The following is a 27,419-nucleotide window of genomic DNA, read 5'->3' as shown; positions in this document are numbered from 1 at the left end:
GCTGTCAAGTTAGCTTCCTAGTACCACAGACATTCTCTTTCAAGTTTCTCAGGCAAGAGGAGATTACTTCCTCCTCCCCACAGTCCAATCCATCCTTTCTGATATACTGCAGTCCCTTTTGCCATCCTTTTGGAACAGATAACAGAGAACAGTCACTAAAACAGAAAGTGAAAATGCAGAGTGAACTACTAGGGGAAAAAAATCGGTCCTGATCCACAGAAAACATAAAACACTGTTGCTTTACTCTTGCACTGTCTTTTGGCTAGAAGAAAAATTATCCCTCCATACACATAATTTCTACACGGCAGCACTACAAGCAGCCACTGGCTAATGTTTGTGCTTTTTGTGGGATGTATAAATCAATTACATTTATGGTCAGGTTTACTAGGTAAGCAATAAATAGTTTTGGTCAAAGCTCCTGTAATGAAATCCATCTCTGTCATTTCATTTGCTGAATTGTCAAATTGTAAAAAAGTGGAAAACAGTTTAGAAGTCAAAAAGGTCAGAACAGCCCCTAGACAGTATATAATAACCTGCTTTCTCTGTGGGATGAAGTTATATGATGCTAGAGACAACAAAAATCGGAGAGGAAAGATTTTTGGATACAGTCAGATCACTGCATTCTCAGGGGATAATTTTAGTCTACAATAAATTGCCATTCTGTCAGCAAGGAGCTACTGCATCACATCTCTTACTGCAATTACAAGAGTGATCAGGGGTACTGCTTTAAGAGACCTGCTATAAACACTACTGGAACCAGGACTAGCCTTGCTCTGCCACAGGCTTGAGACAACGGTGTGACCTGTTACACCAGCAATACACACATGTCAAGTAGTGTGGACTGATGTACTTTAATTTGCATAAGATCACATATATTAAAGAACTATGCACATTTATTGTCACAAAGTCTTCTTGAAGGGAAACTGCAGGTTCTCAAAAGACAAAACCATAAAGCATGTTTACATGTTGCTTACCCAATTTATTCTTATATGCATATACAATTCCATGATACTAATTATCAACTTGCAAAGGGATAGATCATAAGCTCTGATTTATTACCTATAATATTTTCAGTCATCACACTAGACATACAGACAGGTAAACATGAGCATACATGTATTAGACATGCTTGTTATGTTTGAGATGCTGCATTGATTGCACGGTGCTTGCAAAAGTAAAATGAAAATACATCCAAAAGTCTTTTCAATATGGAAGACACAAGAAATTTAACAATGTTAGTATGACAGACCATTTGGCTTCTTTCTATTTCTTCACAAGATATCTGATTTGTATTTTTAATCAAAATGTCCCTAATGTAGACATTTTATGTGAAGACTGAGCATTAACATTAATTTCTCATTGATCTGAGATATTAATCTACAAACCCGCACTTCCTCAGAATATAGTTTTAAATTTCGGCATAATCTATGGTAATACTGGTCCCAGATCAAACATCCCATTTAATTTTTGAATGCAGGCTAAATTTACAGTTAAAGAGTTTTCTTTCTTTACAGTAAAAAGTTCTGCTACCAAGTCAGAAATTAATATATAAGATACTAAGCCGCTTACAAAAGATAATTTAAGAAGAGTCACGGGTGCTGGGAAGTTAGAATGAAGCTGTTAACCACTCCCAGAACTAGAGTCGTTCCCAGCGGAATTCACAGGGATGCTGTCGGAGTCCCGCTGCCAGCAGATGGCCCTGTCACCCAGCCTCCTGATCCACCCGCAGAGACGAGGCGCTTTATCACACAAAAATCGCATCGCATTATAGTCTACTTCGATCAGTTTCGCAGATTATTCGCCTTACCTTTGATGTAAGACATGGTGAAACAAGATGTTCTTTTAAAGAGAAAGATAAGCAGAAGGAACAAAAGCGTTTCGTGGCCGAATCCGGGGTCTTTCCGGGCTTCCTTCTCGGACAGGACCTACAGACCTGAGACCAGTCACGGGGTGGTTTCAAGGGAGCGAATTCAAGCCATTGTCGTCAACTGTGAGGCGATACAAAACCGTGTTTGGAGCACAGACGGCTTCTGTTGATGCGGAGAGTGATTAAGGCCCATGGCACAATATCCAACCCGGCTTCCACGTATTTTGTTCAGACATTTGACTTCGTGGGAATGAGTATGGGCTGTTAACACAGCAGAACACTGTGTTTATGTGCACATTCAGCGGGACAAGAGTGGACCATTCATTGGAGCACTGAGCTTGTACACCGCTCACATAACACATGTAACCTTTTATGGTTCTAGACACACACATACACTATTACCAAGGCATCATAAAAAAAACTAAATTCAGTGTACTGCCCTGTAAGGGAAGTTTGACTCTGCATGTGCTCTAAGGACAGACTGAAGTGCAGATGACATAGATCTCTTTTGTATTAAAACTTCCAAAGTTAGATAATTATCTTAGCCAAACTATAAGCATTGTAGGTAAGAAGTGTAAAAACATATTTAGAATATTGTTGTTTCAATCTTTCTTCTGCATAAAATAATAATTTTATGAGCCTGAGCCTAAGGTTTTTTATATGTACATTTTCAGAATTTTTTAATAGATTCTTACCCTTTTTTGCATAAAAAACATTAAGAGTTTTTAAACCTTCAACTGGAAAAGCTGCAGATACTGTACTATCACAGGCCTCAAGGCTTTATAGACAGATTTATAATCCATCCCTTCATCAGAGAACAATAAAGAAGAACAGATTGGTTTCTAAGCACAGTTTGTAAGAAGTGTCTCACAGTCTGCTTCTAGTTGCCTTCCTGCCAATTTTTCCCCACAGAAGCTGTTACATTCACTTTCTTCACAGCATTTGCTACTGAATATTATCTCGTGATAGGGTCAAGCAGCACACTAACTGTTCAGAGTCAAACTTCTCTCCTTAGACTAACTGGTCATAACAGCACGGGTAACAGCAGCTCTTGTTGCCAGCAGAACAGCCTCACCGTGCCTGCTCTAGAGAGCACAGCACTTCATTTAGATGCAACATGTTTCTCTCCACCTCATTTTTTCTTACCCACCTACTGCCTCTTCCTTCCTTCTCTCTAAAAATCCCCTACCACCCAAAACCAACATACTCATTCATATTTTCTTCCACCCTGCTGTACACACAGAAGATAGGAAATACATCAGGAAGTGTTCACAATTCTATGTCATGAGATAATGTGGAATGTTAGCCACATTTTCCACAGGTGGGAAATCCTCATTTGCACGTTACAGTTGTGGAGTTTTCTGAATATAAATTATTTGGGTGCACTTACACAGGCAGCTCGGCTGACCACCTCCCAGCCCCTGAAGAGAAACTTTTTGAATCTAGAAGTCTGGCATTATTTAATGTGGTCTAAAATGCAGCAGGTTACTCCTTTTTCACCACAATGCTTACAAGCTCATTAGCATTTTGTTCATCAGTACCTGGCAGGGTTAAGGACAAAGCTAGTTTATAATTTTAGGTATCAGAAAGCTATTTTATACACATCTCTTTCTCATTGGGATAATGTCCGGATTCGTAGCATGCCTTTGAATGGCCAATTGCAGAATCTGTGCTCTACAAAAAGACTACCTTTGGGCCTAGACACAAATCACTACTTTGCTCTGATAGGCAGCCTGATGCTCCAAAATAAACTGAATTAGAGAAGACTTCCTACGCACAGTTACAAGTGTGCTGACAGAGTCAAACATCTTCCTCTTGATGATCACTTTTGAGCCATGGAAGGCAGCACCGCTACCTCAGCTTTTGGAGTAGAGGGAAGCCTCCCAGCTACCACTGCAGACTGAAGACAGCTCTAGGTGCCCCAGCTTGTATGCATATCACAAAAAACCCCAGAGATTAAACCACTATCTGAAGAGGAAAGATTGAAAGGCAACAGTTTAGACACTAACTCAAAACTAAAGTTTCATCTCTCTCCAAAATTTAGAGGTGGATGGGAACATCTCTTTAAAACTCATCACATCCACAGGAGTATCTGCATAGAGGGTTTAGCACTTCCAGAAAACATATGCTTTCCTGGTAAGCTCACATCCACCCTGCAACACAAAATATGGCACAACTACGTGGCGGGGGTCACAACTCTAAATTAGCACAATGCATTTAGGCCCAAATAAACCTCCCTGTGGGATAAAGCCAGCAGCAACTACTCATCTCTGAGGGAAAAGAACTTTTGATGAATCATGGGTTTAGCTACTGACACATCTTATGGCACATGGGTACTGACATTCCTTAAAATGTCCTAGCATGAACACACCTACATTACGCTGTGGTTTAAGCAAAAATACTTCCTCTTGAGCAAAATATTGTAGTAAATCTCTGATTTGTTCAAACTCTGCAGCTACACTCACTCTGGCACAGGAGTGTCATTTATATCTTGGGAACAAAGCACCGTCATTTCAGCTGAAGACAGCAACCCTTTTCTTAAGTCTATGTAAACACAGTGGCTCAGTGAAGAGAGGCTGTATTCATACTGTTGGTTTTAACTTGCAAAATTCCAAGCAATAGTCCAAAGACATGATATTGTTTTCTTCTTTTCAACTCATAACGAATGTATTGAAATTAAGTTCTTCCAAGGGAAAAAAAGAAGCTAAAGTGGTAATACAGGGAGCCACCATCAAGGAACATCTTTTCATTGGTTGAGTGGGCTGAAAAAAATTATTTTGCCAATAAAGACATAAGATTTGCCATCTACAAGTGTTAGCCTACAACACTGACCTGAATCTTACAGGCTTAAGTAGCTGCTATTTTTCAAGTACTGTGGAAGGTGATATGAGGTATAAAAGATGTTAAGGCCAAAAAAAAGTGCTTTAACATTAAATTACTACTGTAACTACATATTATCTGATTGGTTTGTGTGCTTTGGAAAACATTTGCTCCTTGCCTGCCAACAATTGGCAGGGGGCTGTGAAGTAGTTTTGCCAATTGCTCAGCTGCCTTTAGCTTAAGGAAGTGCATTTTATTCTGAAACAGAACCAAGATGTTGGACAAAATGCAAGAGGGATTAGTGTAGTTTATAGCTATAACAGAACTATGAGAAGTCAGACTATCCTACAGTCATCCTGCAGTTATTGCAGCTTTTGGGAAATGTATATAAAAGTACAAGAACCAGTTCCTCAAGCCAGTAGAAAAGAGCTAGTATAAGAGCATTGCTAGAACATGGAACAATTATAACAACAAATTCCATATTGGCTTTACTCCTGGGCTCTAACAAAAGGAGCATATTACATTGCCATGCAAGACAGCTGCTCCTTATCCAGTGGTTGTAATGACTGAGGTACAGTCTACGCTGGACTGATGGATAATTGACTTGTTCTTTGTGGGAAGCTATACATAAGGAAAAAAGCATGGGACTTGTGACACACATAGTTCTATCATTCTTTCTCTTCTGCCAGTATTTCAAGGCAATATATTGGGGTTGCTGGTGGGTGAGAGGCTGGACATGGTCCAGCCATGTGCACTCACAGCCCAGAAAGCCAAACATGTCCTGGGCTGCATCCAGAGCACCGTGGGCAGCAGGGCCAGGGAGGGGATTCTGTCCCTCTGCTCTGCTCTGGTGAGACCCCACCTGGAACCCTGCATCAAGCTCTGGGGTCCCAGCACAGGAAGGACATGGACCTGTTGGAGTGAGTCCAGAGGAGGCTACCAAGTTGATTAGAGGGATGGAGCACGTCTCCTGTGAGGAAAGGCTGAGAGAACTGGGTTTGTTGAGCCTGGAAAAGAGAAGGCTTAGGGGTGACCTAATTGTGTCCTTCCAGTACCCAGATGGAGGCTAAAATAAAGATTGAGAGGGATTTTTTACAGGAGCATGTAGTGACAGGACAATGGGGAATGGATCCAAACTAAAAGACAGTAGGTTTAGATTAGATATTAGGAAAAAATTGTTTACTTTGAGAGTGGTAAGGTACTCCCAGAGTTTCACCAGAGAAGTTGTGGATGCCCCATTCCTGGATGTGTTCAAGGCCAGGCTGGATGGAGCTCTGAGTAACCTGGTCAAGTGAAAGGTGTCCCTGCCCATGGCAGGCGGGTTGGAACAAGAGGGTCTTTAAGGTCTCAACACAAACAGTTCTGTGATTCTATGATTCTATTGCTTCCCCTTTATTCTTGAAGAGTCTAACTACTTAAATTCAACAATTATAAATTCTAGAAATTTTAAGAGTTCAAGCTTCCATATGAATGATTCACCAGTATCTGCATGTAATACAGTGAATTCCCACAGCAGAGAGTCATCAGTATTACTGGAGTTTTTCAGCTCTTTCTGGAGTAAGTATGCTTAGCTTTTCACTGCTAACATGATAAAAATGCATGAAACCATTAACTAACATGTTAGGCAAAAATGTGAGTTGGAATAGTTCCCCATTTTACAACTTAAAGTATAATACCCTTCTTATTATCTATTCTGTTTCTATTCTTTAGAACAGCTAAATGAAAACAACTAGTATATTGGGTTTGCATGGACAGGTTTTGGTAGCAGGGGGCTAAAGGTGTGGCTTCTGTGAGAAGCTGCCAGAAGCTTCCCCCATGTCCAGCAGAGCCAATGCCAAATGGCTCCAGGACAGCCGTGCTGCTGGCCAAGCCTGGGCCAATTAGAAATGACGGTAACGACTCTGTGATAACATATCTAAGAAGGAAGAAAGTTATTGTGCAGATGTAATTGCAGCCAGAGAAAAGAAGGGTGAGAATACGTGAAAGGAACAACTCTGCAGACACCCAGGACAGTGGAGGAGGGGCAGGAGGTGCTACTTCTGAGGTTTTACTTCCACATAGGAGGGGTACAAGATCAAAAGCTCTGGCTATAGCTACAGAATGTAGGCAGAAATAAGAACAAAGGTAATTCTCTTTTCTGCTTCATGTATCAGAGACATAGAAATTACAGATAAGACAGGCATTCGTTTTCCCGGTATTCCTGATCATCATGGCATTTATTTGCCAAATACCAGCTTCCCCAGAAGACAGACTTACCTAAAAGCTTTCAAAACAGCACCTATGTTAAAGGTGCAAGCACTAATACAGCCATTCCTGTCTGCTAGGACAACTATTTGCACTCCTAAAATACTTGCAAAAAAACTTTCCTGTATCCCCATTTGGGAAGCACAATTTATTGCTGAAATCAATTAAATTGAATAGTCCTAGCAGGTAGTTAAATGGTCAGGCACATTCACTGTTAAAATATTTGGGTACTGGGAAACAAAAATATGAACGGGCCAGCCCCTTTTACCTCTTTCTACAGAGGCCACCCTCGTAGTGCCCCCTCCCACCAGTACTAAACCCGTGCCACATACAGCCAATACACAGACCTTTCACAGAAGGCAACAGACAGTGCTAGAAACTGGCCTGCCTAGATACAGCACAAGCCAGTGAGCAGACACATCACAAACACGTGGGACAGCAAAAACCCAGGTTCCACAGAGCACAAAACACTTCTTTCTGTAGGTATGTTCTAAGTATCGGCTCAGTCTAACAAGCAGCAGCAGCTGGTGGGCACCTCAGAATAACTCCTGGGGAGATGCGACATTTGCATTACTTTAGCTCTATTTACACTTAGAATTCATGCACAGAAATAGAAATTACTGTACAAGCAAGCAATTCAAGTGAACAAAGCGAAGTAATGAAAAAGATAGATTTTAGCTGACCTTTTAGCTGATATCTCTGATATCAGCATAACCACAGAAGTGTTGCTGCACTGTAGTTAACTCCCACAGTGAACTCAACACCATGCACAGTAGTCAGTAGTAGATAGGTGCTGCCCTGCATGGACAGGGTGTATTTCAACTAAAACAAGAAGTCTCAGACATCATGGCTAATTATCCACATGGAGGTCAAGCTAGCATTAAATTTCATCTAGGTCCCATCTTTCTGTTGCCCAGAATTTTGTTAGAAAAGGGTATAGGGCAGAGCAAGACACAAAACCAGCCTGTTGAGTGATAATCATAGTCCAGGTTTGAAGCAGCGGTAGTAATAAGGGTGATCAAAAAAGGCTTGCTCACCACAGTCTTCAGAGAGAGGACTGACTGACTGACTCACCAACTCCTGTCCCAGTCCAGCCATACGGTGAAAAATATATTCCACCACAGGCTATCAAAGTGTTACAAATGCTATTAACACCAAAATTAGAAATACTCAAGCCATTGTACTTTATGGTTATGGCTGAAAATTCAATTTTAAAAAGTAACTTTAAATTCAGGAAAAAAGAAGGTCAAATTAAAGACAGTAAGTATCACATCCTAAGGAAATCATTAACTGTTAGGTGAACCATGTGCTATTTTTGTTATTTAAAATACTGATTAAGCTAATTATGCTCAGAGGGAATTGAGTCTAGAGGATTAAATGAAATCTTTTCAGAGGCAGAGTTTGATTAGAAGTTGCTGTCATCCATTTAAACAGTAAAAGGTATCATTTTGAACATCTTATGATGATCAACATTTTAAAAAGATCATCTTTTGGTGTCTGTTATTTGGCTAATAATGTAGCTTTCCTTTGACCTAAGTGTCATGTTAGTGTTAAAAATGTACAGCTATGCCAAAAGATAACACCATTTAACTATTTCTTCTTTACAACTATTACCTTAAAAGCTCAGAAGTTTTTCTTCAAAACTTCAGAGTCTGCTTGACATTCTTTGCTCTCAAAGCCAAGATTATGATTTCCTCTGAGTAAAGAGCAACAATAGTACTAGTAGGCAGAAACTGTTTTTTAAAAGGCAGTATTTTATTATCTCATACCATACAAGACAAAAATGCAGTCTATGCACAAAGGTTTGACACTCTCCCCCACCTTAAAATACAGACAGAACAAGCAAGTTCTGAGTGAACTTAGGATCACCCAACTGTGAGGTACAAAATTAATTTCAGGTGTTAATATTAAAGTCCTGTCAAAGGCTAGAAACTATATAACTAAAAGCTGACTCTACATAAAGGAGACGATTTAGAAGATAAGCTTCTATCTTCCTGTTGGTCTCCACGGTTAGAATCTTCCTGGGGTCATACAGGGCCATCTTGCCAGGCGAGTGACATCTTCCCCGCGATACCCGCAGCGCGCAGCAGTGACAGCAGTCCCCAGCCAGAAGGAATGCACGCCGTACTGCTCCGGACACAGCCCCAGCAGGCGCAGGGCACATCGGAGAACGGCCAGGAACTCTCTCTTCGTTACAGTCCTAAAGCTGGAGTGCACAAAGAGTGGCCCTTCCAGCTGTGAACGAGCTGTCAAATAGCTCCGGAGGGCCAAAACAGGGCACACCCATGGCTCTCCAGACAGCGCCAGGCTGATGACATGTCTCTCCTGATCCACAGGAGAATAAGGCAGAAAAAGCAACACTTTCCTCTCCATCAGCTGGAGATCACTCAGGTACAACAGCTCAGGCTGTAGTACATTACGGTGCTTTGCCACCATCTCTCCTATTCGAAGTGCTCCAAAAAAAGCTACAGTAAATAAAGCACGAAACAGTAAGCATTCATAATGAGTTATGCACACAGACTCCAGAGCTCCTAAGAGAGATCGCAACATCTCAATTGTTACAGGCAAGTATTTATCCCTCAGGATACCCGCTCGACGTTTCAACCCTGTCACCATGCAACAGGTTATAGGATCTTCCAGAGGATCAGAGTTACCGGTCAATTTTGATAAATAAGAGAGTGCTGCCATGTATATGAGTGTCTTCGAAGAGGAATAATTAGATTCCACAGCCAAAAATCCTCTAATTTGCTCCGTTGGAATTGGCCAGGCTGCAGGCATTCCCATGCTTTCCCTAAAGACGAGGAATTTCTTCAGTCCTTCGAGGTAGTCCTGCCAAAGCCTATTATCCCCTGAGTGCTCCAGCAACGACAAAGTCTTCAGAGGACAAGGTCCCAATAAATGCTTTTGATGACAACTGATCTCGCTTCCTACAAGAGAAGATCCACATTAGCATATGGTGACAAGAGGCACAAGCACACTACTTAAGCAGCAATAAAGACAGTACTCCTGAGCGCATTACACCTCCAGACAATGCTGTGAGTTTATCTGATAGACAACTCACACACAGCTGCACCGGAGATATTTTTCAAATGAGAAGCAAGCAAGATATCAGGCACTGGATGTGGTAACACTCCGTGGTTGCAGAGTAGTAATAGAGAAGACAAATAAAAATCAGTTTTTAAACCAAGAGACGGCTCACAGAAATTACAACAACAAAGCTCACACAGCACACTCCCGCCAGTAGGTAACATTATTTCCCAGCCCAGGAGGGAAAACTCCCCTGAGACATCCTTCCCTGCCCGGTAGCAGGCACGGCCGCCGGCGATGCGGTGCCCCTCGGCAGCGGCCCGGCCCCGGCCCGCACCTACCGGCCCCCGCCGCTCCGCCCCCGCCGCTCCGCGGTGCTTCCCGTCTGCGAGGCGGGGAGGTGACTACCTGCCCAGCAAGGCTCAGCTCCAGCCACTCCATACCCGGCTCCCGGGCCAGCAGCGCCAGCATCTCCCAGAAGAGCGCGGGCGGCAGGCCGCGGCCGGAGCGCGGGCAGCGCAGGCCATGGCAGGAGGACGAGCAGCGGCTGCCCCGAACGAGGACTGCCAGAGCTGAGCCCTACGGGCCCTTTCAAGGCCCGGGGCCGCCCGCAGCGTCCTCCTCTGAGAACAGCCCCGGAGGTCCGGAGCGCTGCCCTGGGCGATGCGAGAAGAGGGTGCGAAGCCGGGAGTGGCCTGAGAACTGGAAGGTGTGAAACGTCCAGTCGTTTATTACGTCTTCCGCCAGAGTCTGGAATGTGACTGGATTTAGAGATAAGGAAAGAGGAGAGATAAGTACTTGTGTTACCTCCCAGTTGTTCTCCTGGACTCAGCAAGACTTGGTTTCAAGCTTTGGTAGAGAACAGCTCAGGGCAGCTGGCTCCGTTCTGATTTACTCATCAGCCCTCCTTCGCTGAGAAGTACAGGCAATGCACTGAGATGCTTCTGCACAGTTTAACGAGACAGCTGTCTTTCCACAGTAGCTATCCCTGAAAAATCCTAAGATTTTTCAAGCCGACAGCTTGAGCTTTTGGTCTCCCTCTGAAGACAGCTGTACAGGGACCCCAGCAACCGCCTTTCCGGGGAGCTCCCGCTCCCTCAGGATTTGACCATTACTCCTGGCCATCATAGAGACCTGTAATGTGTTTGTACCTTCCCCTGCTGCCAGCTCTCTCATTTTAGTAACAAAATGGCACAGGTTTTTGGCAGGGGAGAAGAACAGGGCCAAGGACAAACAGACCCTCTGCAGACACACCCTCTACTCCTTCCTTAGCCCTCAGCTGCAGCACAGTGGAGGCGATAACAGGCCACTTAGGCAGTGTCCAGCTATTGGACGCCCCATCTTCCAGGTAACTCCCCCGCACACCTGTGGGCAGAGAGTGGAGGAAGCAGGATAGGAGGACCCCTGCATGGACCCTCAGGCACAGGCTCGGGGTGAGTCGCAGAAGGGCACATAAAGGGGGCGTTCCAATTTGGATAAAAAGGCCAAGGTATAAAAGGGCAGCACAGTGGCACCACTGAGGAGTTGCTGTTTTGTGCTTCTCACTGCGTGGCTGCTGTTTTGTTCATGATGCAGAGAAGAAGGATCGATCTGCTTGCTTCCCCTTCACCCTTCTGGGCACTGCTGGCACTGCTGCGGCAGGAGCCCGGTATGGGGTGGCTGCCGTGTGGTCCAGATGGCTGCACCACGTCACGGGGTCCCAGTAGACTGGAGGCTGGCGGTGGGGAAGGAGCTGGTGAGTGTGCCCTTGGCAGGGCAGGGAGGGCCGGGGGGCGGCTGAGTGGTGGAGGAGGTGGGTAGAGTCCTGCCAGGTTCTTCCATGGGGTCTGACCACACTGTTGGAAGACTTCTGAGACCTCTGTGCACTCCTGAATATATTGTTACCTTGCGGTGGCTTTGTCACTCCCAGCCACTTGCGCCCACTGATGGAGGTCTGAGGTCACAGAAACCTTGCAACAGGGTGTCAGATCTGTCACCAGGCTTGAGATGTTCCTATAAAGAGACAAATGGGTGGGGGTTTATGGGTTTTGAGAATGTAATCCTTCTGTGCTCTGGCTCTGGAAACTGCTCATGAGAGTCATAAGAATGCATGGGCAGGCTTTTTTCAGAAAAGTTCAAGTAAAGGCTGAAGCATGTTGAAAGGGAGGGAACTTCTATCTGCTTCTGTTTGCCATTGTTAACATGGTTTTCTTTCAGCAGATAAGCTCAGCCAGGTTCCTGATAAGCATTCCTTTGGCCCTTGGCCCCTGAAGGCTCTGCTGTTACTGGAGGATTCGGGAGACAACCACTTATGGCAAGTCTACCATGAAGGCCTGAAAAACTTTCTTTCTTTTAGAGAAGGCATGGCTCTGTCTGCAGTCTGGCCAATTCCAGTCGAACAACTGAGAGAGTTTCTGGTTGCCATGGAGTCCCAGAATGTGCCTCCCACAAAAATAATAATGTACATGAAAGGACTGTCTTTCATCTCCAGAATGGTAGATCATCCTGATCCTCTTCCAGATCCTGTTATCTGTTCCATGATGTCAAGGTTGAAACGCAGGACTCGCTGTTCAAATGATGAATACTCTCCTGTAACAGTTGAAGTGTTACGATTTCTCCTGGGAACTCTGGAGTCTGTGTGTAGCTCTCCTTATGAGTGTATGTTGTTCCGTGCCATTTTTACTGTAGCTTTTTTTGGTGTACTCCATATAGAAGAGATGGTGGCAAATCAGCAAAACATAGCACAGCCAGAGCTCCTGTACTTGAGTGACCTCCAGCTGATGGAAGGGAGTGCAAACCTTTTTCTGCATACATCTCAAATGGGCCAGCAGAGGTATTTGGTCCAACTAAGATTATGTAAAGAGATGTGGTTATGTCCCGTTGAAGCTCTCCGTATCTATGTGGCAGCACGGCCACAGGGAGAGGGCCCTCTCTTTGTGCACTCAAATAGTCTGGCTGTGACAAAGAGGGAGTTCCTCGCTGTCTTCCGCCGTGGTCTTAGGGTTGCTGGACTTCCTCCAAACCAGTATGGCGTGCATTCCTTCTGGCTGGGGAACCATAACAGCAGTATCTCATGGGCATCCCCACAAAGTGATTAATAGAATGGCAAGGTGGTGGTGAAGATTCTGAAAAAGACATACTTCTGTCTATCTGTTGCACTTTCATAGTAGGGGGTATCTTCTGCAATTCACAAATTTTATGCTTTTCACAGACTAAATTTTCAGTGCTCTGTAAAGTTAGAGAGAAGGGGAGGAATAAGTGGAGGGTGACTTCACACCTGTGGTGGTATTGAGAATGAAGTGTCATGGTTCTAAAACTGGGACTTATGGGGCAGTGCATATGGTATTCAGCATGTTTGTTCTGATTGAATTTTGACCTTGTGTAATCTTACATTAAATGGTGTTTTCTTTCAAGAACTTCTCTAGGTTGGTTTTTTTTTTTTACCCCCTGGTCAAAGGCCATTCATTGCAGTGGTGACAATGTAACTTGCTACAACCCTGCACTCTTTTTACTGTCTAGTGTGATGAGAAGTAAAGCTAACTGACAGCTGGTGATAATGTGACACCAGCAGTGAACTCTGTTGTCCAAATTGCAGCTCCATAGCAGCTGCATCCAACCTCACCTGTTGCTGCTGCAGTCTCAGTCTCCTTACCTACAGAAGCCTTCCCCTTGACAATTGTTAGGATCCTTCACTAATCCCTCTTGAAAGGATGTATCAAACCTGGATACTGATCAAAAGTAGCCTTTAATTGAAGCATGGCTAACATATCAAAGTTGGCCCTTCTCAGTTCAAAAGTGGCAGAGGACATAAAGACATAGCTAACACAAAAAACCCTCACTCTGTAATTGATGCATTTGCTAGACTTTTAACACTGATTAAATGACTAGTATCTGAGAAGCACAATCATAACAAGGTTGAGTGTCACCTTTCATACATAAGGGTGTTTGAAGTAATGGCATCCTGTGTAGTGCTTCACATCAGCATGTTCAGGAGCTACCTAGGTGACAACTAGGTATTCAGAAAACAGCCAGCATCATACTGCACTCCTCAGTCCTCCAGCTAGTTTCCAAGAGGATCTTTACTTAGAGGAAGCTCACTCTGCAGAAACAGAGCTGTGACAGTAGACAACAATCTGTTAATTCCCTGGCATACATTTGGTAGCTCCCCTTCTACAGCTTTACTACAAGCTGTTGCAGAATTAGCACACTGTGATGCTGAGTCTCAGTCATCTCGCTCATATTCATGAATGTGATTCTGGATCCACCAGTACGGTCATCAGGGAGCCTTGATCAGGTTCCAGAATGTGTTGATGCACTACTGGGGGACCAGCAGCCTTTTGTACACTTTCAGTCAACTGATCCTTAGAAGTTACTATGGCAATTGGATCGCCTGTCTCCAGGGGACTCAACCCCACAGACCAATAGGTGGCTTTTTGGGTGAGGGACCAGGGAGCTCTTACTTCCTGTGGTTAAGAAAACCCCACCCAGGTCCCCAGTTACCCTCAGGTTCTGTTTCTGTTAGCATAAATCACTCTCCTCATGTAAGGGAGACTCTCCACACATATTTAGTTTCTCTAAATATGAGAGATAATAAATATGTACTCTTTCTGAGTGCAACGGTATTCTTTTGTAATTTAGCCAATTCAGTAAGAGTAAAGGGTATTTCTTTGGTAATTATGCAAAGGAAAGCATCAATAGCTCCTTTATATTGATATTCTGTTTTAATTAACAGCCATAATTTTTTCATATCCAGCTGGCACAGTGAGATGCTTTGACCTTAAACCAGTGTACTGAGTATCACCTCCTGACCTGTTGCTATAAGGCTGGAAGTTTCATTTGGGGCTTTTCTTTGTACAGCCCAAGTGAACACAGCCTTTTTGGCAGGTGTTTCCGGCAGAGAAAGAAAACAGGTCCCTGTGGTTAAGCCACATAGTATACTTGAGTTTATTCACCAATCGGCACCGAACACAAGAAACTCACCCACCTTATCTGAGCCCCTGTGAAAAAGCTCCAGAACCAGGAGAGTATTTTAACACCCACCACTAACCCCTGTATTTAATGTCACCCAAAGAAGGTAGCTGAAAAAAACCCAAACCCACAATTCATTTACTTAGTTTTCTGTGACAGTGGCTGCAAAAGCTGGGCTAGGGCGGTGGTGCATCGGGTGCTGCCAGCAGCTCTCATTAACCAGGAAAAGCTTCCCAGCCTTCCTCAGCCCCTTGAGCACATCCCCATTGCTGGGCTTGCTCATACTAACCTGAGCAGAAGTGTCACTACCTGTCTCGTTTCAATCAGGGAGTCAGGAAAAATTAAGATTTCTGAAGACTGCTGGAGGAAAACTAAGCAGCAAAATTAAGCTGAAAAATCTAGTGTTGCAACACATGGTAATACTCCCACAGGCAGAGCACAGCCAAGCCCAGTGTGAGTGCAGAAAACAAAGAAAGAATCTTTCCTGGCCCAAAGATTCAGGAGCATGCCTACCACTACACCTTTAACCATACTGTAAGCACTGATGTGAGCCCAGATTTTTTCTTTTTTCACAAGATTTCCCCACCTTGTCCTGCAGAAGCCAGCAATAATATTTTTTATTGTTCTTTTTGTGTTTACAAACCCTGAAGAAGGGATCCGGGTGTCTATCAATTTTAATTGGGGTGTTGGCACCTGAATTGAAGATATCACCTTGAACACCTGATCTCCCATTTCTGCCAGCAGTCTCTTCCCTTTCCCGTTCTCCTTGGCTGACCCCACGTGCTGCCTTTGAGGCAGACTGAGACAGCCAAGACCATGGGGAAGCCTGCAGGCACACGATTTGTGACCATAATGTTTCAAACCCACTTGATTTTCCTAGTACGTGTGCACAGAAGCAGCTTTGTTTTGACAAGGCATCTTCCTCACACCTCTCCTCACCCACCATCCAGAAACAGGGTGTTTCTCTGGCTAAAAGCATGGGCATGTAAATAAATTTAATTGACAGTGTGACTTTACAGCATGTCATTTATTCCATGGTAACTACCCATGCATACACACTCCTACTCAGCAAAATATAGGGCAAAAAGGTGTAAATGATTTCACACTTCATCAAAGAGCAAGAGCATTTACCCAGAGGTTTGTAACCAAGCAGTTTACTCCAAAGTAAACTTTGTTTTACTAGTGGTCTAATCCAATGGAGATTGAGTCCTTTGAGGCGGTTAGCTCCCTGGCAAAGATAAAACTTTCACACATCCTTTAATCGAATTACCTGTCTCTATTTTGGGGTACCTTATCTCTGTTCTGTGGTATAGAATAATACCTTAACTCCTTTTTAAATGGTCAGGCTCCCACTGAATAGGATCTATTATCTCCTGTTAAGTGGGAGATAAAAGGACCCAGTAGCCAACTATTTTTTAGTGCAGAACTCAGACTTTCACAGAGCTATCCATTTATATGATATCCATTTATATGATGGTGTTTCTTCTCATCCTAGGTAAGAACCAGCACTTAAAATTCAAACGAGGAGTAAGATTACACAGTCTTGGCTCTTGAGCCAAGAGTCTTATCTTCAGACTTGGAGATGTACACTTGCAATTGATCAGGCTAAGTCAGAAACTTCCAGGTCACTTTAATTTATGTCAAACAGATGATTTTTCATCACCTTGAACCCAGTGACATCTCACCACCTTCCCAATGGTATTTATCTGTGAAGGAGGGGTGACACATGCTGAGAATGGCAACAAAAAATTTTTCAGTGAAATACTTTTTGTTCTGAAATTATCATCCAGGAAATACTCCAGGAGAAGGTTAATGTAAGGACTAGTGAATGTTAAAGTGGAGAATACAATTTGCAGTAAGAGGATATGCTGGAGACCACAGAACAGGGAAGCTGTTCAGCAGCCAGAGTCCTGTGACTGCTGTTAGTAACTTTTAGTATAGGTAAGAAAGATGCCAAAATTAATATAATTTATAAGTGCATACTAGGCATACTTATAATAAAAACCATTCTCACATCCTAGCAGCAGCTCAGCATAATGGTTTACAGATGCACACAGTAAGGGAAAGGGAAGTTCCTCTGCTATCAAAAGAGGGACTCTGCATCTGAGAGCTGCCCCTTCTTCTCTCATTATAGCCTTCTGATAAAAGCATAGAAGCACACCCTAATCTCGCCGAAGATTTTATATAGCAAACATTATCTGGCACACAGACTGCAGAGGCCTCCCTATTTCACTGCAGTTTCTTATGTGTGTGGACCACAGAGGACAAGACCTAGTCCTTCCTAAATCTAGGTCTTGTCCTCTCTTTCTCCACCACGAAGGGGATAAGGACACCAGGTGCAAGACCTCAGCTCCTCCGTGAAGGTACTATGGACTAAAGTACTGCTTGAACTGTGGGTATCATGCCCACTGCAGCAGCTTCAGCTGTCCTCCCTCAGAACTTCAAGTAAAATTACCAAGTGCTTAGCCAGGTAAAAGGAATAGTATTTCATTTTGATATTTCAGCTGGCACACTCTTCTGTAATGAGACCACATCAAAAAGTGAAACTGCAGTCTCATGCGGTTGTTTGCAGAGTAGATGTGTCAGAGCCTCTCTCTTTCCATGCTGCAGCTCACTAAACCTGTGCCGAGTTTAATAATTTCCATTCCCTTTGAGAGAGAAGGACATACTCAAGGGTGATTGCCCAAACACTCCGCACCATGTAGTGAAAGATTTTAAAGTCTTAACCTTAATGAGTAATTGATGAACAATTCTTCATTTAAATGGTTAGACTTATAACACATCTGCTTTGGCAGAAAAACATCATGGCTAAAAATCCAAGAGCAGACAAATGTCACTGTTAATTCAGTGCTAAAATGAACTCTGGGTTTCTCTCTAGGTGTAATTCCAGCTGCAAAGTTAACAGGGACCATTTTATGAGGGAGAATAGCTAAATAGGGAGGGCTCTACTCATTGCATTAGCATCAGGCTGTGCCTTCACACTGCACATCTCTCACACCCCATCCCTGTCTCACTAAATCGTAAATCTGACATCAAGTCATCACAACTAGCTTTATACCCCGTGTGACAGGAAAGCTCTGAAGTGGCTGCTGTGAGATTAAATGCCTCAAATCTACAGGGCAGAATATCCCTGTTGTGATCTTGATGCAGAAGTTGAACTCCAAAGATTTATACTCCAAAGGCCCACATACATATCTTTGTCTCTAATTCCTCTGAGTTTTGTACTAGGTTGAAAACAAACCAATGGGAGATCGCAAATCAGAATTATAATTTAATAGGAAAATTAAAATAAATGCAATAGTTCAAGAACACTGACAGAATCAGGATAAAAGCTGACACCCCATTAGTCAAGGTGGTGGTAGCAGTGCAGATGAAGTGGTCCCTGTTGAAAGCAGTGATCCTGTAGAAGGCTCTGGTCTTCACTTGAAGGTCCAGTGGTAGCTCTTGCCCTCTAGGAATGCAGCAGGTAAGGGCTACTTGGGCTGTTCCAAAACCCCGGATTATATCCAGGTGGGAATGCTTGGCTGCTCCCCCTGGGCACAGTATCCCACAGTGGGATGATGCAATTCTATGAATCCTGCAGTGGGGCCTTGATTGCCCATTAAACAGAGACAGCCCCCCTGGAGGGAGTTATCAGGGATGAGTCATGGTGAGAGATAACAAACGCTGCCCCACCTGCTTTAACAGCTTGTGAAGATGATCATAGAATACATACTATTGGTTACATCTTACTTTGTAACCTAGGACAAGTTTTATTTGATCCTACATCAAATACAGATGATCATACCTTTATGCTGCTTTCTTTCACAAAGTCATTCCTGGCAGGTTATAGTTCTGCCTCTGGTGGGGAAAAAAAACCCTTTAAAGCGCAATTAACTTCAGAAAGACAAACAGTAACTGACGAGTGCCTCCATTCCTCTTGATGGCATTGTAACATAAAATAAGGTGTAAATGCAAGCAGAAATCTGTTATATGTCTGCTCACAGTTTCAATAGCAGTGTCTCAATCATGTATTATGTTGCAGAATAATGTGTTTGAAAAGATTTTTCCCTAGGGATCAGACTAAGCACAAAAATAAGGTGATCACTCTACTCACCTCAATTCATAGGAAAACAAGGCTGATGTAATTGCTTTCTGCTTGTTTTCTCTCCAATAACCTGTTCATGCGTTGGCAAATTTCAATTAAATTCAACGGAGCAACAAAAAGACCTCAGAGATACTCAGATCTTTAAAATATAATGGAAATGTGAAAAGCTATGATCTGAGTTGGACTCATCCACCTCTGAGACACTTATCCCTGGGAAACACAGCTTCACTCATTCTACTGCAACACAGAGGCACCACAGCAGCAGTAGCTGTGGTCAGGACTCACCAGACCCATGTCAGAAAAGGCAGGGAGGGTCCCAGAAGCTGTGCTGTGGTCTGTGCACCAGTGTCCTGTAGACAAGGGTGGAATGAATCTCCCCACCTTCAGATATCACAGTATGGACACCGATGTGCTGAGCAAGTTGTTAGACTCTTTTTACAGCTGAGCAGCATGCTTTTCTGGGGCATGGTTCACCTTACCAATGTCTGGAACAGACCAAAGGAATCGTATGTCAGAAAGTACCTATTTATCTCTGCTACTCCTCTGGGTTTGCTTTTTGGAGGAGTGGTGGGAGGCAGAAGCAGACTCCTGCCCACGCTGCTGCACATCTGCAAACGGCTGGTGTTGATAGAGCCCATGAGACCACTTCTGCAAGCCGAGGATAGAACACTAGCCCATGACCACGTTGCCTACAGCTGCTGATTGCTAATCTTACGTTTCTTCAATTCTGCAAATGCTTCTTTCCTGACAATACTTCTGCAGTGCTACACAGTTGGGCACATGGATCTGAAACATGCTGAAACACCACCTGTTGGGCCAGCAGCTCTGCTCTAAGCTATGCTCAGAGTAATGTTGTGCCAAAGCAAACCCTGCAAAAACCCCATTGGTATGTAGAGCTCATATTCCAAGGGGACCCTGTGCCACCACAAGCCACTTGGTCACTTTAACATCTGCAGGACTTCATAGGAGAGTGCCAGTCCTACAGCACATGCTCTGAAGGCTTGCTTTCTGTGTCACTTTATGTTAGGCACAAGGTGATTTTTAGTCTGATCACTCAACAAATGAGATGGTTGCATGCTTGGCAGGCTGCTCCTCAGCAAACCCAGGCAGCAAACCCGTAGCTCCAGTCCCAGCAGAGTGAAAAGCTTCTAAGTAAGATGTAAGCAAGTAAAACTTGCTTTGGGTGAGGTTGTATCTTGGAGACCTTTCCTTTAGCAACCCAAGGCCACTAAGCCTTGGGCTTCCCTATCAGTTCCATAATGTTTGTATTAAATACGCAGGCTCCAAAGCACCAAGGAAAATATCAGCAATTTCACGGCCACAAACACAACTGTGCTGTGGCTGCTGCCACTTGGTGTCACTGGCTGTCATAGCTCTGGCACCTCCCCACATCCCAGGGCATTCACAGATGTTCTTCTGTCCTCTCTCTACAGCCCTCCTGACCCAGCACCACCGAAACAGCCACCCCACACGCTCCTGAGCTCAGTCTTTCTTCTTGTGGGCACAGGTCCAAGCTCCTGGCCCCCGGGCAGAGCTGCACAGGGCAAGGGGCGCTTCCTCCCATCCCCTGTACCACAGTCCCCTGAGCCAAGGCCACGTGCCCTGAGCCTAGACAAGGTTTGGGAGAGGAGCAGGTAGGGAGGTCAGCATAGGGGCCATGCATGAGTGTCTCAGCCTGCTGCAGTGCAGGTAAAAAGCAAATTTTGCTTTTTTAAGGGAGCATATTAAACTTTGCCTTTAACTCTGCCTGGGAGTGCTGGGTTGGGGGTGGCCTTAGATGTCCTTCTGCACTCTCCTGCGTGGCAGACTGACCTCACTGAAGAGTCCTTCAAATTGACCAGCAAATGCAGGTTGTTCCTTATGTTGCCCCTTTTTTTCAAATGTTTTCCTAGTTGGGATATCACATTGGTCTTCTCCTAGCAGGAACATCATAATAAATTGGCTCAAATACCTTCTTGCGCTGCAAGCCACACCATGACACACCTTGTTGAAACAGGACTGCAGGGCTGAGGAAAAGATCCCTTCAGCCCACATGGTTTCTTCTCTGCTTTCTTCAGTTCTCAGTAACTTTTTTCACTTCTTACAGCCTCAGCTATTTCCTTTCGCTACACTTTAGCTCCTACCATTCTGCTTACAGCAGCCCACCTTTCTCCTCTCCTTCCCTCTCCTACCTTCTTTGAAGACCTTCTTGAGAGCAAACCACATCCTTACATTCCTCTCATTGTTAGAGCCTTCACCCACTGCTGCTGTTATTGTTTCTTCACTACTTTTTGATAAAGTGGTCTTGGCACAGCTATGAACCTAATGCTCTTCAGATGTTCCCATCTGCAGGGTGTGCTAGACAATCCCAGTAAGCTTATTTTACATATGTTTGAACTAAGTTCCCCTTAAGTACACCATATACACCTCAAAACTCTAAATTATTCCTTGCAATAAGTGCAAGCTGTCCATGAATTTGAAACTCAGTGCAGGTTAAAAGTACTCAGTCCCAGTAAAAACAGTTTGCTAAACAAACTGCTGGACACTTCAATGAAAGAAAAAATTATTATTCCTGTTTGTGCCATTTACTCTGGGCTTAATTTTGTGGCCATTGATGCTAAATCTGTGCATTGTTGGATCATCCAGGAATTGACTCAGACTTGAGCTCCCAGAAGCACAGGTAGGTGACTGAATTCTCATTACACTGCCAGCGGTATTGCAGTTTCCCTACAAAGGGCGTGGAGAAGGATCACAAAATCCATCTTGTGTCAGCTTAAGCAGACTGCATCATCTCTATCCTTCAGCTTGATGATATTTTTCATTCTGTGACCCTAACCCTCTTTGCACTGTAGAAGTGTCTGAGTTTATATTTGTCTTAAGGGAGTAGCCTTGCTATGTCCAAGCAGCACCTCTGACAGATTAAATTGGTTTTGCAATTTGATCAATATTTGCTACATCAAGAGGGAGCTTTCTCACTGACCTGGAGCACACTGAGGCACAAGATGCAGGCCTGCTTCTTAGTGATCTGTTTCACACATTCAGCCTGCGAAGGGAAAATGTTTTTGCAAGGGTTGTACTGCACATGTTGGAAGATCAACAGCGGAGGCCTCTGGACTGAAACAGATGGGGGAACCTGCTGTGCTTAACTGGCCAGACAGGGAGCAAGAAGAAAGGCATATTGCTCTTTTGACATTATGTTGCTAATGGGTTCAAACCCAGAATGTTGTCACCACATAAGCAGGAGACACCTCAGTCCTGTAGGTCTTTGTCCCAAACAAACCTTCAGGAGTTGAATGCAGAGGAAATTCATAAGGGAGTGTTTGGCTCTCCAAGCATCTTGGCCATGGTCAGTGGGAAGCATGGTATTACAGGCTGGCTCCCTAGGCCAAGCTTCATTCCTCACAGAGAAGCAGCAATATGACTGCGTTGTCCAATGCAATGGATGTTTTCACACTCCAGCTGGTGTGATGAGGCACATGACAACTTTCCACATCTCCGCTTCTTAGCTGAGTACAAATAGGTCTGGCACGAGCCACCGTGCCCTGGTCCTCAATCCACAGAGAAAAACGGAGTTCCTGCACTGCTCTCCATAAGTGACAATCCTATCTACCTAGCTGATGTTTTGACGCTGTTTCCAGTTCCCTTCAGTTACACAGCCAGTAAATAAAAGTAGTGACAGAAAACCTATTTGTGCAGACTTGAGTCTGACCCTGCTGGTCTTTGATTCTGTCTCTCGTTTTTCCCTCTGTCCTGCACAATACCTGTGAGGACAAGGATTGAACAGACTTCAGTCCACCACAGTCACTGCCTGATCCAGCTGTGGCTCCTTCACTCACATCCCAATGGGAAGCACCAAATCATTAAGATGCTTGCAGGGATGCAAAGTTCCTCACAGCTGCTTGCTTTCATGTAAAGGTGTGCACACAATGGAGGCACGCAATGAACTTGTCATTATTTTACTTCAATTTTTTTTTTTTTTACCTCTTGTTGTGATTGCTGTATTATCCTGGCAAGCTTCTCTTGAAAATTTTGGTGCTCCAGCCACACTCCACTGAGTGCAGCCCAGTCCCAAAGCCCATCGTACCCTGTTAAAACCAGGTCAAAGTGGGACCTGCTACTGAGGTGAACCCATCTCTTAGTACCATATAATAGAGGCACAAGCTTCCTGCTTCAGGACTAGTGGCTTTAGCTCAGGCACCCTCTGTCCACATGGGCCACATGATGTCCCTCAAAGGCCTGTAATTCTACACCCCTCATTCTCAGCCCACTCCCACCATCCCAGCCAAGACAGGGAACAGTAAGCTGTTAGCCTTGCCATCAGACATGGTCTTGCCACAGGCCCCTGGGATGTCACAAGGCCTTGTGGACCCATTGCTGCCGCCTTGGATATTGACACAGTTCCTCTACTTTGTTTTTGGTTGTAGCTTGGCTTTCTCAGGCTGCTGCTTCTGGGAGACCTTTCCAGCAAAATGGCTGATTTATCACCTCCTTCTCTTTGGGCTTCAGAGAAAGTGTGGCTCCATTCTCCGTAAACCTGTGTCTGCTCAAGGGCAAGACCAGAAACAGGGTCGTGCTTCAGAGTCTCGCTGTCCATATTTCCCACCAGAAAATACAAGCATCACTTTAACAGAGCACTAGCAGCTCTGGACCCCCATATCCAGTCAAAGACTTTTATTTCCTATATTCTTAGCACCTGCAAGTCCTCAGAGGCCCTGGCATAACACTTTTTTCCACAGGCCAGGGATTTTTTCAGGGGTTACTTTAGCACTACAGTTGCTTACATACCTCTGCACTGTACAGAAATGAATGTAATTTCCATTCACATTCATGCTGACTCAGCCCATCTCCCTGCCTGCAGCTTTGTTCACTGCTCTTGTGAAAGCATCTCTGAGCTCCAGGCTTTTGCTTTCCTCCTCTTCCCATGCCAGGGTCTCTCTCTCAGTGCTTGCAGACTCCAATGACATGACATGGTTCACTGCTGTCCTATATTTCACTCATCGTGCCTGGCAATTCCAATAGTCTTCTCATGTTTGTCATGGTACATGCAGCTCGGCAGACTGCTTTTGTGAAGTTAAAGGCAGGGGTTTTTCATGCATCCTGTCTCAGCTTCAGTTTTCCTATTGTTTTGATTCTTCTGTCATAGGCACCATACAGAGCACTACCTTGCACACATCTAAGATTCTATGCTTGGTGAATGCCCTGTTAATTCTGGATTGTTCAATTGCATTCCCTGAGTGATTTGTCCCAGATCCACAGTCAGGGCTTAGTCTTTTTAACTCAGTTAACCGACCCCTTCTGGCTTGGATCTTTCCTAACGTTCTCTCTTTTGCTATTTGTTATAGCAAATGCTATACATATGCTATTTCTGCTCTCAGCTCAAAGTCATTTCACTCATATATTTAATATACAATGCAGTGATATTCCTCCAGTCTCTTCTGTGCAGTTTTCACAAAGACTTAACTCACCAGCATTGGCTGTCACCTATCGCAAAGATCAACTGCACCAGAAGTAGCTATTCTTCATGGGGTGTGGTTGGGAAAGTTGCAATTTTTTGCTAGGCAAGACTCATGGGATTTCTTCATCGGTAAACTAAAAGTTTACATTGTGACATATCTGTAGTGGAGCCAAAAGCATGTGTCAGCTATGAAAGAGGGAAATATCTGCAGTAAAGATGCCCCATTTATTTGAATGTCTGTGGATATTCAGGGAAAAATAACAGCGATATATTTGCTGCACAATAGAGAGCCAAAAGCTTGAGAATGCTCCAAATCAAGGGCAGTGCATCGGTTTTTCTTGGCAGCCAGGTGGAAAGTTGTGGAAGGACATGGAGCAGACTCACATGCTCCTCTCCTTGAGTTAATCTCCTTAAGTTGTGTCTTGTACTGCATTGTAAGCCTGAGACTGTTATGAGTACCCTTGACTGCTCCCTCTACAGAAAAAAATCTTTACCATCACAAAGGGCTGTAAGAATTGTTCCTGTTGCACACACTGAGATCAATCCAGCCCAGAGTCCAGTCACTACAGGGAATGTAAGAGCATGCTCCAAAAGAGGGATAGGAATAACTGTGGAGGGACATTCTCTCTACTTACCTTCCCAGCATTCAGCACAACTCCTCTCAGGAAGAATTTGAATTTCTAAACATATCACTGATGAATGAGATGTTAGCTCATCCCATACTGATGTTCTGTAAAATTAAAAAGGGCATTATGTTAATTACAAGCTGTTAAAGTAGTAAAGCAATTACTTCTTTGTTATATCTTGTCCCTTCTCCTTCTGTCCCTTATGCTTACCTGCTCCCTGTGGCTTCAGTGAACTGAAATGCTGGAAAGCCCTAGTCCCGTAACATGCATTACAGACCCATTCAGAGCAAACTCTGCAGGTCAAACCTGCCAGCAGGAACATCTGACAAGCCTGACAAATGCAAAAGTACCCACCAGCACCACAATCTGAAAGCACTTTAAAAAAAGGTCACTGCCATGTGTCCATCTCATGCAGGGGACCACTGGAGCTGTTGGCTTGCCCAGATGTCACCCAGCTGCAGACACAGGCTTGGCCCAGAGCCTGGTTAAATTTACAAGCTCCCCACTGACCTGATCGTGCTTTGGCCAAACACTGCCCAAATGGGGTGGGACTGAACAGCAAAGTTCATTGTCTAAGCCAAAGCCCTAATTATGAGCCAAGGCTGCAGCTCTGGTTTAGTTGGTCAATAATTCTATGATGGATTAGATACCAGCACTAATTCCACATACAAGATAATAATTTAAAATATCTGTATACATTTTAATGCCCAGGATTCATAAGAAGTTCTAGATTAGGCTCTTGTGGAATCCTGTGACCTTTAATGCTTCCTCAGACATATGCTGTGTTGAACACTGCAACACTGGCCTTTAAGCAGCAGATCTGGCGTCACAGTGACAGATAAATGGAAGTGATAAGGTAATAGCCAGAAAGACACTAAGCATTTTATATATTAAAAAAACCTGAGTTTTCGAAGAAAGAGAAAATGCAGCAGTGCTTATGTGTTACAAGAGGTTTGGCATATAAGACACATCTCCCTCCAGCTGCTTCTACTTAATTCATCCGCCAGGTTGAGAAGTATCAGCCTTGGGTCTCTCCTTTCACACCCTGAGACTGGCTGTGCAGCTTCGGCCACCACTGCCCTGTCTATGGCTAGCAGACAGCTAGCAGACACAGCCACATCCTGGGCAGCTGACATTTGCAAGGGATCTTGGTTTTCAAAGCAAAGCTGTCTCTTTTGAAAGTCTCACCCTTCTGTGGTACCTGAACAGCAATGGAGCATTTTGGGAAGGCAGCCAAGGGGGCGAGGGAAGATGCCCAGGTCTTGGCGTGAGAGTTGTCCCAGATCAGCTTGCATCCTCTGAGGCACAGTCCAGAGCTGCTGGGGTGCCTGTGGGAGCCGGTGCCCACTGGAGACTTCTCAGAAACATTGCGGACGCAGGCAAGTGAGCACCTCACACCAAGTGAAGACACCAATCGTCGTTTCCTTCCTCTTTTCCAGAGACAGAAACAACTACCACCACACAGAGGCCCCTGCCCTGCTGCTCCGCCCCTGTATGAATCATACCCAGGGTGAGAGGAGCAACGACAGAAACCCCCCTGCCAGCCTTGTAGGGCGGTTGTGAAAGACCTGAGACAGATGTGTCGCTCATTCCCTTCATAACCAGAAAGGCAGCAATAGCTATTATTTTGTTCACTAGTAACTGACTCACAGCTCATGCAAGGCTGGAGGCCAGCTACCCACACTCAGGAAGGCAAGTGCCATAGGGTTTAGCGCAGTGCTTTGAGACATCCCCCCTCCTCCCCCCTCCAAACTACCAGCCCAGCTACCAGTCCAACAGTGGCTGCAGAAACCAGGCCTCAGCAATGACTTGGACACTGACACTGACTTTAGAAATGGCACATAAAATAAATGTGTTACTGCAAGGCCACCTGCAAGTGAGAGAAGTCTGACTGAGGCAGGGCCAGGTCTGTTTGCAGAGCAAGGCAATTGCCTATGATGCAGGTAAAACGAGTCCCGAGGAGCATCTCTTCTGTCCTGCTGAAAACACAGGGCAGCTTCGTGGTGATGCTCTCCTGCCTCACAAGTGACACGGACCTCGCTGACACACAGCAGCTGCAGTGTCACATCACAATGGAGCGAGAGGTCCACGCCAGTGGAAAGGCCACCACAGCTGTTGTTAAGCAGCTATATAATATAAACACCTAGATACACACAAAAGTTGTTTTCTCTCTGAATTTTGTTTTCAATAGCTGGCTGCTTAGAGCACAAGGTAAAGGGCATATAGGTCATCTAGGACAGGTACACACTGGTAACTAGTCAGGATGTTTTGCTCTTACCATTGTAAAGGAAATCTCTGAGACATAAAATATGTTTCCTAACATCCAGAGACAAAAATTCATTACTGTCGTTTCAGAGCAAGGCAGTT

At 44.4% G+C, this 27,419-nt stretch overlaps 2 protein-coding genes across 2 annotated transcripts; one reads left to right on the top strand and one right to left on the bottom strand.

Annotated features, from left to right (window-relative positions):
- Positions 1 to 8,665: 8,665 nt before the first annotated feature.
- LOC116444676 lies at positions 8,666 to 10,640 on the bottom strand. The gene is made up of 2 exons (XM_032110319.1): positions 10,300 to 10,640; positions 8,666 to 9,858 (listed from the first exon to the last, which is right to left on the bottom strand). The coding sequence occupies exons 1-2, from the start codon at positions 10,427 to 10,429 to the stop codon at positions 8,942 to 8,944; spliced, it is 1,047 nt and encodes a 348-aa protein (XP_031966210.1). The 5' UTR covers positions 10,430 to 10,640; the 3' UTR covers positions 8,666 to 8,941.
- An 868-nt stretch (positions 10,641 to 11,508) lies between these two features.
- Positions 11,509 to 14,962, top strand: LOC116444675. The gene is made up of 2 exons (XM_032110317.1): positions 11,509 to 11,693; positions 12,158 to 14,962. Exons 1-2 carry the CDS (start codon positions 11,525 to 11,527, stop codon positions 13,033 to 13,035), a joined length of 1,047 nt encoding a protein of 348 aa, XP_031966208.1. The 5' UTR covers positions 11,509 to 11,524; the 3' UTR covers positions 13,036 to 14,962.
- Positions 14,963 to 27,419: the final 12,457 nt, after the last annotated feature.

This window comes from Corvus moneduloides, chromosome 5, assembly GCF_009650955.1.
Source record: "Corvus moneduloides isolate bCorMon1 chromosome 5, bCorMon1.pri, whole genome shotgun sequence".
NCBI classification, from domain to species: domain Eukaryota; kingdom Metazoa; phylum Chordata; class Aves; order Passeriformes; family Corvidae; genus Corvus; species Corvus moneduloides.
This window is presented reverse-complemented; position numbering and strand designations above follow the sequence as displayed.

Coding starts and splice junctions, on each gene's coding strand:
- LOC116444675 (XM_032110317.1), top strand. CDS start 11,525: ATGATGCAGAGAAGAAGGATCGATCTGCTTGCTTCCCCTTCACCCTTC. Junction 11,694..12,157: donor TGGCGGTGGGGAAGGAGCTG/GTGAGTGTGCCC, acceptor TTCTTTCAGCAG/ATAAGCTCAGCCAGGTTCCT.
- LOC116444676 (XM_032110319.1), bottom strand. CDS start 10,429: ATGCTGGCGCTGCTGGCCCGGGAGCCGGGTATGGAGTGGCTGGAGCTG. Junction 9,859..10,299: donor GGGCGGAGCGGCGGGGGCCG/GTAGGTGCGGGC, acceptor CTTCTCTTGTAG/GAAGCGAGATCAGTTGTCAT.